At 47.5% G+C, this 18069-nt stretch overlaps 2 protein-coding genes and 1 long non-coding RNA gene across 5 annotated transcripts in view; 1 reads left to right on the top strand and 2 right to left on the bottom strand.

Moving 5' to 3' along the window:
• HOXB3 (homeobox B3) overlaps positions 1–16525 on the bottom strand; it is a 40471-nt gene extending 23946 nt beyond the window's left edge. For both annotated transcript variants that reach the window (XR_008973773.1, XR_008973774.1), the window contains exon 1: positions 16401–16525. The gene's annotated coding sequence lies outside the window, so the exon portion shown is untranslated. The remainder of the gene's footprint in view (positions 1–16400) is intronic.
• On the bottom strand, positions 1971–4303 carry HOXB4 (homeobox B4). The gene is given in 4 exon segments (XM_057421466.1): positions 1971–2696; positions 3487–3907; positions 4024–4043; positions 4046–4303. Coding segments are annotated over 4 exon segments (762 nt in total). The 5' UTR covers positions 4050–4303; the 3' UTR covers positions 1971–2379.
• The window catches only part of LOC130605740 (uncharacterized), a 29188-nt gene continuing 14796 nt past the window's right edge, over positions 3678–18069 (top strand). The window contains exons 1-3 of one of the 2 annotated variants that reach the window (XR_008973776.1): positions 3678–3817; positions 13490–13583; positions 15934–16885. This is a non-coding gene — a long non-coding RNA (uncharacterized LOC130605740). The remainder of the gene's footprint in view (positions 3818–13489; positions 13584–15933; positions 16886–18069) is intronic. The other variant, XR_008973775.1, reaches the window with a different exon arrangement.

The raw sequence follows: 18069 nt of genomic DNA, 5'->3' as shown, positions 1-18069 counted from the left end.
CCCGCACATCAAAGAGAGAAACAGGAAAATAAAACGCAACAACACCCCCACAACACCCCAGCCTCAGGCATGGCAATAAAATACAGCCCTTGCCACCCTCCCTGGGAAAAAAAGAAGGGCTGAAATAGAAAGAAACTTGAAAGGTTTGTAGTTGCTGCTGCTAAACCCGCCATAGTAAACCAAAAATACAGCCATAAATCCATTTCTCCTACATCACAGCTGTGCCATGTGACTACATTAATATTATTTTAAAGTATGAAAATGTCAATAGAAAGAAAAATCGAGCGGCCTTTGTTCGAGCTGGGGGCAGGGACACTTGGGGGGGGGGGGGAAAGGACGGGACGACACACACTTTATTTGCGCGGTGGCCGTGCGGTGACTGAGTACAACTCAAGGAATAACCCATCCACACACCCTGGCTTGGAAATATTTCAAGCCTTGCCTTTGTTTGGGAAGAAATGCAGGGGGAATATTTCGGTCCTGATGGGGGGTCCGGGAGAATTCCACGAGCATTGAACAAATAAGCAAAAGTCATTTTTTGCCTTGAGAGGAGAGCATAAAAAAACGACCCTTTTCTTCAGCTGGTGCCGAGGATTCCACCCCTGACAGACCCCCCTGAGCACAATAGTCCAGTTTTTATATATTTGGAACCTAGGACTGGAATGTTATTTCGTCCTGAACCGTATTTTCGATACTTTCTATGAGGAAGAAAATGAAAATTAATACAAGAGCTGCGGCTCACAAAAGGAGCCATTTGTCTTCTTGATTATCTATTTGCTTGTCAGGCTCTGAGCTATCGCAGGAGCCAGCTCCTTTGTAATATCAAAACACACAGAAAACCTGCAAACACCGAGAAACATCTGTGCAAAAATTAGACTCATTAATGCATTAACTACCTCGGAGAAGGAGATGTGGGGTCTTTTTTTAAACCCGAGAAGTCTCTCTAGAGAAATCCATCGCTCCATCCATTCCTCACAGCAAAGCAAAGCGCTAATGACTCCCTCTGTTTTGGCTGAGCCCAGTTTGGGAAGAGCATATTAATATATGCTTAGAACAAATAAATCATAATATGTACGGCTTAGCAGTACTTAAAGCTGATATACCCTAGTCAAACATCTTTTGTTTTCATTAGGGACTCGAGGCTGTGCCACTGGCACCAGAAATGCCTGTAAAAAAGAAACGTGCTCTTTAATTCCTTCCTTGAAAACAGGTATTTTTTGGATCCTCACCAGAATAAAAAGTCAGCACCCCCCTCCCCACAATAAAAACCACGCAGGGGCAGGTTCACAATGAACAGATTTATTTCCAATTGCGCTTTTTGTGGCTGCTGTTGTTTCTTTTCTCTGCTCATTACAGGTAATCCTAGACAGCAAGGACAAAGGGAGGGGAGGAAGGGTATCGGGGTGGGGGGGGGCCTTGCCAAGGCTCTGGCTCACCCCGGAGGGACAAACCTTCACCCCTCCATCCCGAATTCACATTTTCAGTACAAAACTGGGCTCCACAGCAGGAGAGGGGGGTTCCCCCCTCCTCATGCTGGCCTGTGGGGGTGAATCCAGGTGCCACAGTTCATCACCCTGTTCCTAAACTACCCCACCTCCCCTTCCCAGAGTCACTATTAACGTACTGGAAATAAAATAGCAGGGGGGGTGGTGGTCATGATGATCCTCCTGCTTTCTTTGTCCACCACCCATTTGACCTAGTTTTCCCTTCCTCCCCCCCTCCCCAGGGTATTCCTCCACTTCCACTCAGGACGAGCGCAGTGTCCTGGAGCCCCCCCCCCCCCCCCGTGGATTTGGGTTGTGTTTGTTGCGGTTTCCCCCCTCCATGGCAGGGCCGTGTTAGAATCGCCGTGTCTTTGGGATGGCGGGATAGAAACTTCCCGTTCGTGGCTGGCAGGCGAGAAGGGAAAAAGAAGAGGGGAAAAAAAAAGGGGGGGGGGTAGGTGGAGGGGGGAGAAAATCCAGTTCGCCTTGAAGAAACTGAGCCTCATTTATTAAAGTGAGCGCTGGTTGTCGAGGTAATAGCAGACATAAGGTCCATCCTTTGTACGGGAGAGTAAACATGACAAATGGGGCAGAGCTTGGCGTGATTAAAGATGAAACAAGGATCCATCTTAGCCAAATCTGAAAACTACTATCTACAGCCTCCTCTTAATGGAAGAGGCACAGCAGCCCAGCTCTGCTTTGTTGCAGCTGGGTCTCCCTGTTTCCCCTATAAATAAAGAGCACCCCTCCTTCCCTCGCTTCTCGGAGCATTAAAAACAAAGTACCATGTGTTCCCTACGCACACACAAACTCACAAACACGCACACTCCATCCATCCATCCATCCATCCATCCATCTATCCATCCATCCATCCATGCATGCATCCAAGGAATAGTTATAGGCTGGTAGCTGGTCCATGGGATCGGTTTTGAGATCCTCCTTGTGGGATCTGCAGGCTGGCAGAGGAGCTGGAAGAATTAGACCTGATCTTGGTATTTGGTAACTTGTGATCTTTTTTCCATTTCATCCTCCTGTTCTGGAACCAGATTTTGATCTGGCGCTCGGAGAGGCAGAGGGAATGGGCGATCTCGACCCTGCGCCTCCGGGTGAGATAACGGTTATAGTGAAATTCCTTCTCCAGCTCCAGGACTTGCTGCCTGGTGTAGGCTGTACGGGAGCGTTTCGGTTCCCCTCCTGAGTAATTGGGGTTTACTGAACAAACAAAGGAGGAAAAAGAAAAAGGAGAAGAAGAAAAAAAAAAGGAAGAAAAAAACAAAACAAAGAGCAGAAGAATTACCGAGCTGTTCCTTTAACGGGTCCTTTCCCCCCAAAAAAGCATCGCACATTCTTTTGGTGGGGGGATACACTCAAAACAACACACCACAAACCTGCTAAAAATACACCCAGAACCTATCTGCAAATCTCCACCTCCATCCTCGCTGCTTGACGTGTATTCCTGTCTAAACGTTTTTATAAGGTCCCCTAGACACATTTTCCATGCCCTCTACGTGTGTGTATACACACACACGTATATATATATACACACACCTCTACTTGAGCATCACTGTATTATCCCCAAATCTTTAAAGTTCCCCCTGCACACATGCAAGCAGGGAAACGCAGGCACTCCTTGTTATTAAATATCACACACCAAAAAAAAAAAAAAAGAAAAAAGAAAAAAAAAAGGGGGGAGGGATAGTAAAAGTTTACTCAACCCGCCACTTAAATACAAATTACGAAAACATAAAACTTAACTTATGAAGATTCAACAGCCATAAAAAAAAAAGTAGCCTGCAAGAAATTGGAGGAGGATGGTAACAGAGACTTCAAAGGCACATGGCCAAGCAGAGCAATAAAAATTTATGGAGGATGTAATTATACCGCTCTGCAAACAGGCGATCGTAAATCTCCGCGAATGGTTATTTTACAACTGGTGCAATAGGATTTCTACAAGACTTTGAGGTGCTACTCGGTATAAAGCGAAGCGCTTCGGCTCACTTACCCGTGCTTACATGGACTTTCTTCATCCAGGGGTAGACCACCGGCTCCTTGCAGGGGGGGGCGGGCGGGTTCCGGGGGTCCTGGCTGCAGGAGGGCGGCGGGCTGGGGGTGCCCGGCTGGCGGGGGGGGCCCGCCGCGGGGAGGTGGCCCCGCAAGCCGGGTGGAGGACGGCCGTGACCCCGGGGGGACGGCAGCGCTGCTGGGCGGCCGGCGCTGGGACAGGAGGAGTAGAGCTGCTCCTCGCAGGCTGACCGCGGCGGGTACATCGCGTCATGGTGGAAAGTGCCCTCTCGCCTCTGGCTGCCGTAATATTCCGGCGAGTGACTGGGAAGGTAATCGCTGTGGGAATACTCTTCACAGGGTGGGAACTTGGGGTCCACATAGTTGGAGTTGATCAAAAACGAGCTCATGGCCATTAATTTCTTAGAATTGCACACACGGAAAAAAAAAATATATATATATCTATCTATCTCTCCTAAAATTTATCCCCGTCCCCCCCTTTACTCGTTTTCCTGTTTCGCGGAACCCTCCTACTTACTGTCAAGTGAACAAAGTTGAGTCCATGTGACAGCGCGGGCCAATGGCGAGGGGCCCCGCGGTCCCCGGATAAGGAAACCTGCCCAGCCCGGGCTCTCCCGGGGCCCTGAGCACCCCCGGGAGGAGACCGGGGGCTCCCGCTCCCCCCTCCCCAGCCCCGACCCCGGCCCTGCCGGCCCCGAGCCCCGCAGCGCCTCGCGGGCGAGGACCGGCCCCCACCCCTCCGGGGGTGTGTCCTTGGCTCGGGGCGGGGGGGGGGGTGGGAGAAGGAGGAGGGGTGGGAAAAAAGAAATGCCACCATTCCCCCCCCCCCCCCCCCCAACAAAACCAGATTTCATTAAAATAGAAGTAAAAAATGATTTTTGCGGGGCTCGGGGCTCGCCGCTGCTGCCCCCGTACACGCTCCCCGCGGGCGGGGGCTGCAGCGCATCCCCCGCCAAGGTGATGCGGGAAGGGTCGAGCCTGGCAGAGATGAATAGGGCTCGTTGGGGATCGATAAGAAATTCATCAGCTAATTCGGGGTGCCCGGTGTCCTAAATCACATTTCTGAGATTGACCGTTTTCCCACGCACCGGTGGTAAAGGGAGCCCATCCTCCGAGCAGGGAATCAGGGACTTGATGAACAATTACAAAAGCGAATTAGCCCAAGTCCTAATGCATCTTCCGCTCGCCCTTCTGGTAATAAAGACGCTTTAAAAGCCAGAGCAAACCCGCAGCCTTTCAAAAGCCACCATCCCCACAAAGCCGGGTTTAAACCCGAAACGCGCAATAAGCTCCTCGCAAGCAGTAATATGTGTGTGTGTATATGTATATATATATATATATGTTAGTTTTGTTGGTGTCAGTGCTGAGATTACACAACCTAAAGCAATAGTGGGCTCCTAGTTCTTAGATGGCAGCAATAACGCCCCTTCCTTCCCCTTCTTCCCCCCACCTCCCCTCAAGCACAGATTTTATCTCGAAGTGATGATAAAGTTTATCGCAGGAGAGCTGAAGTTGAGCTAAGGTCAAATCCAAAGTATTTCTTTTCAGCCAGAAAACGTTTTTCTGGTGAAGATCTTGTTTTCACCCTTTTATTTAAGGTTGTGGGGTGTGGGTGGCTCTTTTTTGGGGGGGGTGGTGGTTTGTTTTTAGTGCCTTCTGGGTGTGTGACCTGTAGTGTTTGTGTCAACTACATATTCCCCTAGATACGAATTTGTGACCCAACTTCCTTTACACAAATTCGGATCTACAGGGTACATATAGAAGACAGATGCATCCTCCTTGGTCAGAGATCTTCGCCTACCGCCATAATTATCTTCTGGGGAGGGAGGGCAGTGTTTTGGGACTCGAGAGATCAGGAATTAATCTATAGGTAAAGACGGTTCAAAGATTTCACTCTTCAGAGGAAAGACGATTAATTGAAGCACCAGCACAGCATCCGAATAGCCAATACTAGGAGAGAAAACCTGGAACTTTCCTACCCTCTCTTCAATCCCTTGCACATTAATTTACCGCTCTGCTAAAAAAACCGCTCCTGAATATATATATAGAGAGAGGTGCGTAAAGAACTTCGAATCCAGATAATCGCCGTTTAAAAGCAAAACGCCACTGCCCGGTCCCCTCCACCCTGAAACCCGCGGGATGAGTTTCTGAGGCGCAGCGCAGAGATTTAATCCATTTTTCGTTCTTGGAGGTCAACTAAGGTTTGGGTTTATACGTGCGTGTAAGGATAAATTATATATATAGATATAAGCGAGAAACAGATGAAAAGAAATACAGAATGTAAAGGCAGATGGGACGACAGGCGCTTTTTTTTTATGACAGGCAATTCTTTTTACAACCCGAGAAAAAGATCAAAGGCGTTTCATTTCCGAAAAAGGGATATAAAGCAATAAAATATTCATCCTGTCTAGGTAATGAACCTTCATTCGGAACTAATGAGGGTAGCATCATGTTGAGATTTCGTTTAAAATTACAGTTGCCCAAGAGATTAAAAGTACATCCCCCACCCCTTTTTTCCCCCCAATTCTTTTTTTATTTGTATTTCAAAAGGCAGAACCTTTTTGGTCAAGTATCTCCCGAATTAATTGCATTTAAATGCCACAGTAAAGAGGTTCTGAGAGAAAAGCTGCGTTTCCCCTCCATTAAAATTCCTGCAAAACATCCTCAATATATTTCACAAATTCCTTCATTTTTCCCAATAAAAAGAGCCTTGGCCAAGCACGAATGTCCCGGGGCTTTCCCGGACACACGATGCCCGGAGATTTTTCGGGTACTTTAAGGCGAATAGTCGTTTTTCCTGATAAAACGTATAATTCGCACAGAAACCGAAAAAGGACGGCGTATTTTAAGCAATAAGCCCAAATGCACCTGGGACAACCCCCAGACCATTTTACACGCCTGAACAAGCCCCCAGATTCCCAACCAAAGTCGCAGAGTGAAGCAAAGCCGCTTTTTGCATGGAGCAGATTTCACCCCCTCCACAGACCTACACTGGGCAGCAGCAGCCACATTAGAATTCACCTTCCCCTTTAAAGCCCGCCATCAAAGTAAGGAGACAAATAAAATCCGCTGTACAACGTGTAGCTGGATGCCATGAAATAATTCCACAGAACCAATCCCATCAGTTTCTTTTTTTTTTTTTTTAATTATTATTAACTGAAATGTTATTCCTCCTTTCCAATCCTCTCTCTGATTTATTTTATCGGATTTCCTCGCTGCCGGCTCCTAACCGAGGACAGGAGTTTCAATAGCCATAACTAAGGCCTATTCCTGATTTTTACCCCCCTCCCACATTCTTAGGGGAAAAAAATAGGAAAGAGAAAGGTTTAATGCTCCTTCCCGGTGGCACGCAGGGGTCGGTGCCAGCAAACCAGCACCCCTAGCGTTTACCAGCCACCTTCCCCCCAAACACCTCCAAGAACTCTCCCCCTCGCTGCCTCCGATCCCAAATTAAAGGCAGCCCCTCGCTGCCCCCCTCCCAGCCCTCTTCCTCACAGCTTTCTCTATTAAACCGCCCCACTTCGCGCGTTTCCCACGGCAAATTCCACCCGGGCTCTTTCCCACCTCAAAGTAACCTCAGGCAGGAAGGAAAGGGGTGTCCCCCGGATCCCCCGACCTGTGTCCACCGCCAAGGGGTGGCCAGGGGAGCCCTCAACCCTCTCCAAAACCCTCCCAAAGGCACCTGCCAGCGCAGAGAGGGGGATCGTTACCCCATTCTTCACGCTGAGCGCATATGTGGTCCCCCCAAAAGAGGCAGCGCTCGGTGGGGGGGTACCCCCTGCTTAGTGCCCCCCCCATCCGCAGCCCGGCCCACCTCCCAGGTGTAACACAGACAGCGGTACCTACCTTAGCAAAACGTGGGTCTTTTCCTCGGAGTAATCCCCGAGGGGGCTCCCCCAAAACTTGGGAAGCTTTTGCAGGCGGAATCCTATAGAACCCCCTAAACGCCCCCATCCCCCCCACCCCGTTTCCCCTCCCCACCCTAGCCCGGCTTTTCCGCCCTCTCTCCCCAGTGTTGCTTTTACAATGAGATTAATTCTCGATAAGAACCCTAATTTCTCTCTCTCTCCTTCTTCTTCTGCCTTTTTTTAGTGGGTGCCCCCTCCCCCGCTCTCCCCCCACTATAAACCACTATTGTCCTTCAAGGCGAGCGGAGCTGCTCCCGGCGCTGCCGGGAGGCCCTCTGAGCATTTTGGGGTGGGAAACCCGCAAGTTTTGGTATTAATCTCATAGTTTGTCAGTCTTTGTTAAACAGCGAGGCGTGTCCGCAGCGCGGCGGCCGCCGAGAGCCGCGCTGACCCGCGGTTCACCCCGCGCCGCGCGCCCTCCGCACCGCTCCGCGCTTTCATTTGTAGGGCTTTTATGATCCCCCCCCTTTTCCCTGTCATTTCCCCCCCCCCCCCCGAAATCTCGCTCTCGGCTTTAGCAGCAATGAAGAAGGGGATCTTTTCTTTTAGTTTTGCCCTTTTCCACCCTTTTCCAAGCGCAAACTTTCTTGTATGAAACTGGGTTTGCGCGTGTGTGTGTGTGTGTATCCCCAGCACACGGAAGGCTAAGGCGCTTCTTTAAGGCAAAACATTTAATAACGACTATCCGAGATGTACAACAGCAGGGAAGGAGGCTGCGGGGTCGGGTAGGAATCGGCCCACACCTGCTTTGCCACAGGGAAAAGCAGATTTAAGCCCTGGGTAGTTTCCCAGCCTTGGGTGTCCTTTTCGTTTCGGATAAGAATATTTTAAAATCATATTTTTCCCCTTAAAACCAGCGAAGCAGCGAGGGGGGAGCAGCGCATCCCTGCGGGGATTCACCCTTTATCTCCCTGTTAACACCGCCAGCTCGAAGACCGCGATAAAGAGGTCATTGGAGAGTAAATCGGGATTAAAAAGCGCATTCTATTGATTGTCCGGGAGAGAAAATAATAATAACAACTATAAATACATATGGAGAGAAGGAAAAGCGCCCTGAATTGTGTTTGCAGCGCCCGGCTTGCACTCGGAGACTGCCGGGTTAAGCCGAGTCCGTCCCGAGCAAGAGAGATAAATTAGAAATATCCTTGGAAATGGTACCTTTAATTTCCCCCCTCTCCCCTCCCCTATCTCCGTCCCTCCTCACATCTCTCCAAATGAACCCACTTCAAACGAACGCGCGTCCCTAAATGGAAAGTTAAACGTTCTGATGTAGGAGTGAATATTAGAAGGAAAGTTGGGAGGTGGTTTGGGTTGGGTTTTTTTTTTCTTTATTGCCGTGAAATTATACCTGCTTGTTTTAATATCCCGAAAACAAATGGCTTTTATTATCCATTACCTGTTCTATAAACCTGGAGTAGAAATGACTGTTCTAGAGAGATAAGTGCAGTAATTACAAGGGCGAAGAGATGGATCACCCAAGTTACAACTAAACCGGAGCCCTCATATAGTGATATTTTATAAATACCAAGCAAATTCATGGCAATTAATTAAAGCCGAGTCTTATCACGCGAAACAAAACGCTTTACGTTCGCTTGAATTTCACCTACTCCATGAATATATCCGCATCGGGAAAGCAAATGGATTTTCCAGAATGCCTTTCCCAGGGCTCTAATATTCTCTCTTTCTCTTCCAAGAAAAATGACCCTTGTTATAAGTATTTAGGCACTGAAAATATTTAAAAGCCGAGAGGGGAAAAAAAAAGCAAATTTGCAGGGCAAAAAGGGAAGAGTTTGCCTTGCTACGACTGTTTGCTTAAGCAGCTATTGAAAAGATCTTCCCCAGTCCCAGTGCAAATAATATTTAGAGTTTGGAGGGTTCAAAGTCTGGCAGTGTAGAAATAACTTTGAAATGCCAAGGGAAATATTTATTATATCAGTTCATTAAACTGTTGCAATGACCAGAGTGGAGTCACATTTCAAGCAAGGAATAGAAACCATTTCATTCAAATTCCGGCGGAAAACGTGCTGCAAAACAAAATTAGCTGCCTTCACCGGAGCGAGCGACGAAAGGAGCACTTAAAACCGCCTTTAAATACATATATTGGGGTTTTTTAAGCCATCAATCCATCGCTTTTGCCTCTATATCATAATTTCAGATTCTCTACGATTAAGGTAGAAATGCAAACAGTAAATCATGGGCGTTATTTCGTGTCATTCTTTTCTCTTTGTGGATGATTATTTGCATTCCTACCGAGTCCGTATTAAAGATGCTCGGCTCTATGAGGGCCAGGCACCTCTTCAAGGATTCTGGAAGTGGTTCCAAGTAAAGATTTTGGAACCACATTTTCACCAAACGTGTCGGGCTTTTGAATTTCCTTCTTTTTTTTTTTTTCTTTTTTTCTTTTTTCTTTTTTCCCCCCAAATAAAATTGACGCTGGAATGAAAATTATTTTTTAACTGCTCGCTTCCATATCCTAAAGGGACCTCCTCGTAATTGGGTTGAATAAATGCATTTCCCCTTATATTTTGTTCATTCGACTCCAAAAAGCTTTTCAGGGCTCATCTTAGGGAAAAAAAAAACCACTGAGGACTCGCTCGGCGTTTCCTCGCGGGAGACCCAAACCCCACTTCCTTTCCACCAACATCCCACCCCAAAACCCCGCAGCCTCCTATCCCCCCTTTCTGCCTTCGCTGCTGAAGGTCGCTCCCACCTCGCTATCATCCTCTCTCATCTCTGCCCAGCAGCAGAGACTCTTCCTCCCACCTCGGCCCCCCCTTCCCTCTTTCTTTCTCTCTCCCTCTTTTTTTTCCCACTGACATCAGTCTATCAGGGTTATACACAAGACCGAGTCACGCACAGCGTAAACTTTTGACCCTCAACTTTTTGACCCCTCGAGCTATAATGCTGTACTAACAAGCCCCCCAAGACCAGAGTTCCCGGCTACGCCTCTAGAAACCAGCGCGCTGCTGATTTTCCTATTTTATTTATTTTACTTACAAAAGAAAAGGGGAAAAAAAAAAAAAGGACATTTCTTTGTGACTTTTTTTTTCCCCTACCCAAGGAAGAACAAAAAAAAATCTGAGCTCTGCAAACATTAGATGGTTCTGTCCACATCACCCATTGCCGCTTTAGACCACTGTTTTTATTTTACCCTTTTTGCTCCCCCCACATTTTTACATTTAAAAGAACAAAGAAGGGGAAACCCTCAAGAAATAATATAATATATTGTTTCTCTTTTATTTAGGATTTCCTCGGCGAGGTTTTGACGGCGGTTATCTGCCCTGATCTAATTTTGGGGGTGATTTTTCCTCCTTTTTCGGCGGATAAAGAGGGTTTCCGTGTTACTTAGGGAGCCCCGGAGGGTTCGGGCAGGGACTGGAGGGCTGCGGGCGGCCGGTCCCGCTCTCGCCCCAGCCCGGCCCGGCCCGGCCCGGCCCCGCTGGCAGTGAACTTGGTCTGAAGCGGGCTCTGCTGGCTGCTCGGGGACGTTACAGCCGAGGCAGCCGCAGCAAATCCCCCTACCCGGGGCGCCCGTTCCCCTGCTCCATCCCACCACGACCACCCCCCTCTCCACCGCGGCGTTGCAGTCTCCCTACATAAACAGCCCAGATTTGCACCAAACAAACGTCCTTTCCCCCAAATCCCGGCGCTGTAATTTGTTTTGACGTGAAAGGTATATATATGTGTGTGTGTATATAGAGAGACATACATACACATGTTAAAAAGAGATAAATCAAAGCGGGGGAAAAACCTCGTACTAGTCTTATTCTTTCAACGCTCGCTGTCAAAATAGTTTCTTTTTAAAGCTATTTAGGGTAACAGAACACGGAAAAACTATGCCGGGTGGACACCTCCCGAGTTAAGTTATCAACCTCCTTCCAAATATCATTTATTTAACATTAGGAGAGGAAAGAATGGGAAAAATCAGCTCAGACACCGAAATAGCCACGCTCTGAAAGAAAATTTCATTCTTAAATCCATTCTAGGACTGGAAAGAAACCCCGGAGGAGGAGCCAAAGCCCATAAAAGTCTTTTTCGGGTTCCCTAGTTGAGGAGAGACCTTTAGTAAGAGGATTTTAAATAATCCCATCAGCTCGCTCCCTTCAGGTCGGACGTGTAATAAAGAAAAAGAGGAAGGGGCTGGGGGAAAGAAAGAGCAAATCCTCAGCCTGAAATTCAGCTGTGGGGGAGGGAAAAGGGTTCGGGGAGCGGAGCTGGACGGAAGGGGGGTGGTTTCCTTCGAAAGGTTGGGGGGGACTGGACACACAGAAGGAGTGTGGGCTGGAGTCATTTACAGGACCATGGCAAAGAAATAGGTGAATAAGATGAGTCTTCCTCTAAATAGACTGAACCACAAGAATTACAGCCTGAGCAGTGCGATTTCTAGTCGCTGCCTCTCTGCCAAGGCAGGAGGGACCCGCCGCCTCCCAGCCTTCATTTCTGGGGCCAGCAACAAACAGAACAAGGAGATCCCTTTGGCTTAAACATCACATTGCTGGTGTGTGTCTGTAGTGGAGCAATATGAACCACATCCAGCCCTTCTCCAGCCCTCCCCCTCGGTTACGGCCAGTGCCCAGCACACCCGCGCCGTGGGATGGGTACATTAAAAGGAAAAAAAAAAAAAAGGAAAAAAAAAAGGAAAAAGAAAAAAAAAAAGAAGGGTTAGAAAATGGGGGGGGGGGGGAAGGAGGAAGAAGAAAAATAAAGAAAGAAGGAAAGAAATAAAGAAAAACCCCTGGAGCTTATGTTTTCCTTGCAAAGGTGCCCCGGCAGCCCCCGGGGCCCGCTCTGTGTTGTGATACGATGCTCACCCTCTCCTCCAAGAGAGGAGCCGGGGCTGTACAAGTCTGCTGACCTCGGAATGATCCCTCTTGCCTATGAATTATTGATGAGATATGAGCTCTGATTTCTCTTTTCAGTATGCAAACCCCATTATACTGTTAAAATGGCGATTTAATCGTTTAGAATAGCTTCGTTTTTTTTTTTTCCAACTCATTTGTGCCCCTTCCTTTTCATTTAATTCTCTTAATTAAATCCTTTAACAGATTTTAATCACTTTTTGTTGAATAAAATAAGGCATCATACACATCTGTAACTAGGTTACCTTGGCGAAGTTTGTTTTTGGTGGGGTTTCTTTGTTTTGGGGTTCTTTTTAGTTTGCTCTGCTTGCTCCTTTGGGTGAGGTTTTGAAAACCTAAGTGGGAGGGAATTTTCTTTTCTGTTACCCTGAACCCGGTGAGCAAAGAAAGTCTAAAACACACGAAAGCTTGACGAAAAAGAGCCCCAAAAAATAAATACATCAATAAAACCGTGACATTCACAGTGGCCTGACAACGGCGTTGCAACCTCGGGCTGCCTTTTGCATTAAAACGCTCCCCAAACTACTCACAAATGCATTTCCCCACCCCCCTATTTATTGCTGAACGATCCTAAGAACCAAAATGGGTATTTTACGGGTGAAATTTCATCTGTTTTTCGCCCTTCAGCAGCAGTCTGAGCACGGGGGTCCCTGGCCCTCCCTGGAAGACACTCCAAAAGGCAGCTTGAAGGGAGCTGGAATTAATACAGATGCTCAGCTTGGCTCCTCCAGGCTGTGGAGCCTGGCCTGGCTCTTGGGTGAGAAATAACTGCTGTGGGGTTTGGGTTTTTTTTCCCCTTCAAAGCAGCAGTGAGGTTTCTATAACGTTTACTAAACGAAATAGGAAACCTTCAGAGAAGGGGGAAAGCTAAAGAGAGAGGACAGGGAGCAAAAATAGGTGTAAGGTCATATGGATGCATTCATTTTTGGATGTGAGGGGTGCTGTGAAACAGGTAAGATCCTGGGGAGGCTTCTCTGAGCTCTGGAACCCTTCATTCAACTGGGGCAAACAGCCCGCATCTACCTCACCAGACCCGGTTTTGGGGAGTCACACAGAGGCTTCCCCCCATGTGTACTCAGAGTCGTGACAGAAAGATCTGCAAACCCAAGGGTTAATAAAAGGAGATTTTCCTTGTAAGCAGTAATCATGTGCTAGAGATTCTCTATATTCTTGGAGCCGTTATTAAAGCACTTTGTATTTATTCTGTCTTCTACAGCTACAGAAGAACTAATTGTCCCATGTCTGATGTATGCCATTAAAGTGAGAGAAACGATGAAAAATGCAAAGGAAAATCCCCGCCTACCTGCACGGTCAGAGCTCCGTTTTCCTGTTTACTCTCTTAATACTTCCTTTTCACCAGCAACAGGGAGACCTTTTTTTTCCCTTTCTTTAAAGAATGGGGAGGGAGGGAGGGGGGAAGCCTGTGCTAAGCTTGTGACCCCTTCCAGGCTGTAAAATGGTAGACAATGATCCCTGTTTATGCCTCACAGGAAGATGGAGGTTAATGCCATGTAAGAGAAACAAAATCCCCAAATAAACCCTCCAAAATCCAGCTTATAAAAAAAAAACCAAACAAACCCTATCTTAAAAACATGCTACATGCTGCAGGTAGAAAGCAGATCTCAGACAGAGAGGACAGGGTGTATTGAAAGTGATGGGAAGGGTGATATTATCATGACAGCAACAAAATCCAGTCCCTCTTCCTTTGTGGTGGCACAGGCCGGGTGCCAACCCCTGCACCGGGGATGCTCAAATCAAAGGGGTGGCACAGGGTTGATCGCTGTTGTCAACCTCACAGGCATCTCTTCCTCACCACAAAGTCCTGGGGCTAAACTGCATTGCAAATTCCCCTTGGGCTGGCTGTCCTGGTGTGCTTGTTTTTTCCCCTTGGAATAACATGTTGTACACCAAAGGATTAGGAACTGTGGTACGTAAGAAGAAAACCACTTGTGCTGCCTGTGATCAGAGTGGTTTGGGGAGGAAACTTTGCCTGGGACTGTATAAAACCCTTGGAGTGGGATGTGGGGATCAGCGATGCAGGTGATAGATGGGGAAGAGGTGGATGAATGGATAGATGTATGGCTACATGGATGGATGAATATATTTCGGAATCAGAGTGTTTATGGGTACCTGCATGCATTGAACTTACAGTTACATTTCAAGCATACATTGAGATGAAGAGGTAACACTTTTCTTGCCTAAAACACTACTTATCATTTGAATCAGGAGATGATTTCTAGTCACCAGTAGGGACCAGGAGGGTAAGGAATAGAAGGCCATCGCTTGGGCTAACCCCAGCAGGATCACATGCCTCTCCCCACATCCCTTCTCCTTCCGGCGCTTCTAACCCTGGGTAGACAAACCATCTGCAGCTTGAGGGGCTAAATTCACCTTTCAAGGTCATGCCATAGGAGCCCTTTAGGATCCCATGAAATATCTTTACTATTAACTCAAAAAGCAGGCGTCCAGCTTGCACAGGGATTAGGGAGAGGCTGCTCAGCATAAAACCAGACTGCTGAATAGGAAAAGCTCCCTGCACCCCGCTTCCCTTCCTTGAATTTCCAGCTTTTTGAATCTGTTTACAGGTTCTCAGAGCAGAGGGCTCCAGGATTGCACTGGCCACCCCCTGACTGCTCAGGGAGAAGCCAGAAGTTCAAATGATGATAGCAAAGATATTAGGAGACACATGGAGCAGGACAGGAAAAACAGCCCAAGGAAGGAAAAGCAATCTCCAAAGTGTGCTAAAGGGGGACATTCTGCTTTGTGTAAAAGAGACGGACATGTGTCCACCAAATGTTGTCTTACCCTAAAAAGGAGGGGGGGAAAAGCTTGTGAGTGCTCCAAATTCTAACCACCACCACCCCCCTTCCCCTCTCCAGCACCTCCGCTTTGAACTTTTTTGTTTAAAATTTGATTTTATTTTTGAAAGAGGGATGGGGGCGGGGGGGGGGGGGGGGAAGGAATTGGTGTGAGTTGGTTCAGGTGTGGACAAAGTGTCCCCTACCTCTCCTGCAAATGTGGCGACTAGGCTTGCAAAATAAGCAACCTCTCCGGGGTTGGCTTATGGGGTTCTCCCCCCTCTCTATTTGGCTCTGTCAGCCCTATTTCGCTCGCTTTTGCTCTACTGCGCTGCCGCGGAGTCGGAGCCCACGGCTGGGGCCACCTGCCCGGCCAGCCCCAGCGCAGCCCCTCGCCCCTCACCCGCGCAGGCTCCGCGCTCCTGCCCTTCCCTCCAACTTGTTTATTTTCCCAGAGCAAAAGGCTGCTGCCTGCCTTTCCCAGAGCGATGTCGGCCCTGAGAGGGAGAGAAGGAAATCTGGGATTTATCGGTGAGCTCAGAAGGGTTTGGACGCTCTGTCTGCAAACTGCAGCCTCTCTGATTATTTTTCTGTAGCACTTCAGGACAGGCTGGAGACATAACAGCGGTCAGTCAGTGGCTCCATGTGAGAGAAACGAACTACGGGAATATGAGGACACTCATTTGTATTATTAGGGGGGGCAAAAACCCAAGAAAACCCAAGAGGGGGGAGGGAGGAAGGAAAAAAGGGGAGAAAAAAGGGGGGAAAAAAAGGGAGGAGAAAGGAAGGGAAAGCCCTGGGGCAAAAAATACCGGTCTCTACACAGGCCGAAAGGAAACAAAAAAGTGCATTTCTATGGCAGGAAGGTGAAAATAATGAAAATCAAGAGGTGTTAACACCTTGAAACGCACAGACAGAATATCGCTGATTGAAATGCAAAGTCATGGTTCAGGTTTGTGGCTATTTGCGAGCAGTTCGAAAAGCACCGAAATCGCCTCCAATAAACGCGCAAGAATGGCGAAGGATAAACCCAAACTTTGGCTGAAGTACACATGTCCCCCGGCAAAGACAGGATGGAGTTGCCGTGCAATGATAATGAATCTCTACAGCTTTTCTATTTCTCCCGCTGCCACAAAGTTTACTTGCGGGCCTCGAAGCTGTGATGGAAATGTAATGCAGTTCCAGCTCTCGGGAGGATAAGAATTAAGACCTTCTTAAAAGTGAGAAATAAAGCTCTGAAAGAGAGACAGACCCTCTTTCCTCCCCGCTCAGCCTTTAGTCATACCAACCCTTTAAAACAGTTTAAGCAGATAATATTTCAGAACTTACTTTCAGGACTCCAGTCTATTGGCTCCCTGGACTGAAAACTGGACCCGCAAAACATGTTCCCTGCAATTGCAACGTTTATCTCATCTGGAAAAGTGCTCACCCATTGCTGCCCCTTACAAGCCAAACCAAGCAGTTAAAGTGTCACTTAACATTCTAGAGAATGTGAAATATATTGTACATTGTCAACTCCCCAAAACCATAAAACTAACTTTATGGACCTCACGTGACTTTTGAGAGCCAGTGAGGGGTATCTGTCTGAGGTCTGGGCGATTTTTACGATCTAACTTCTAGATAAAACCCTATCCATTTGACATCTAAATGTCATACCCACTTTTGGTATAGTTTGCTATTAGTGAAAAAAAAAAAGAAAAAAGAAAGAAAAAAAATCAAGGGAAGGCGAGCAAATGGTTTGGGACCTGACAGTCCACTTCACATCCCTCTCAAAATCACTTAAGAAGTACCTAAACAGTGGGAGATTAAGTTTGGTAAGTTTTAAGCTCCAACTTTACTTGCTACGAACAAAAAGCCTAAGCTGTATTGTAGAGATGCCAGTGGCGTTTTGCCAAATCGAGCGACTTTAAACCGGAGTATCTCGTGCCTTGGGAGATTCCCTAGGTAGCGAAATGGCAACATTTGCCATCTTTGATGATGTTAAATAATCTGCAGCCGAAATGACTCGTTGTAGTGAATGTCAGTAGTTGCAGAGATGTTATTTACATGTTAAGCCGGAGACTAGGAGTTAAAAGCAGTTAAGCACAACAAACCGAGGACGAGAGATAGCAGAGTTGGGCGTAGCTCAGCGCAGAAATGTATGCTGTATATATCCATGTTTATTTATATCTATTTCAAATATATCTATCCAAACACACCGATCTGTGATTCTATAGAGCGCAGGTTTATGTGTACGCGTATGCGGGCATAAATACCTCTGGCTTTTCAAATGTGCGCGTGTGTATGTAGATCTAACTCCTGAAATGCACGTAAATCTGCGTTTATACCGCGGGATTGCAACTTGAAGTACTGGAAACCAGTTTGGCTGCTGCCGTGGGGTGGGGGGTCGGCGGTGTTTTGGGGAGACGGCGTTGGGGAGGTGTGAAGGGCTGCGGTGTGTGTCCGGCGGGTGCCTGGAGGGCGCTTGGTTTGAATATTTGGTGGGTTTGAGCTCCCCAGAGCTGCCCAGGAGAGGCTGGGGCTCTGCTGAGAGTTCCTCGCAGCGGCTCAGCCCCACGCCAGGCATCTCCGCGGCTCCAGCATGGGCTGCGAATCTCAGGGCTTGTGCATAAAGTGCAACTGGGAGCCTTTGTGAGTAGGAGAAACGTTTATTTGACTTCAAGTAAAGCTACAAACAAATACAAAAAGCTTATTGGCAAAGTACTAACAGGCAGCTAGACATGACAGATGCCATTTTTACACATAACATTGCATTCACTCTGCCCACTACAAACCGTCTATTAGTCACATCAGAAATATTTCTAGTATTTACAGACATTAGAGCACTCTATTGTTGGTCCGATTTTATACATAATTTTTTTCTTTTATAATAGTGAAGTTTACCCACGTCTAAGAGTACGTCTTGGAATTAGGCTGGGACTCGAAACCCTGGCCTGAAGTTTGAACTAAAACACAGACTGGACAATTTTAAGACAGATACAAGAGCTTTTGCCTTTTT

This window comes from Pezoporus wallicus, unplaced genomic scaffold (assembly GCF_028554395.1).
Source record: "Pezoporus wallicus isolate ANWC-B61680 ecotype Strahan unplaced genomic scaffold, APGP_CSIRO_Pwel_v1 contig_13057, whole genome shotgun sequence".
NCBI classification, from domain to species: domain Eukaryota; kingdom Metazoa; phylum Chordata; class Aves; order Psittaciformes; family Psittacidae; genus Pezoporus; species Pezoporus wallicus.
This window is presented reverse-complemented; position numbering and strand designations above follow the sequence as displayed.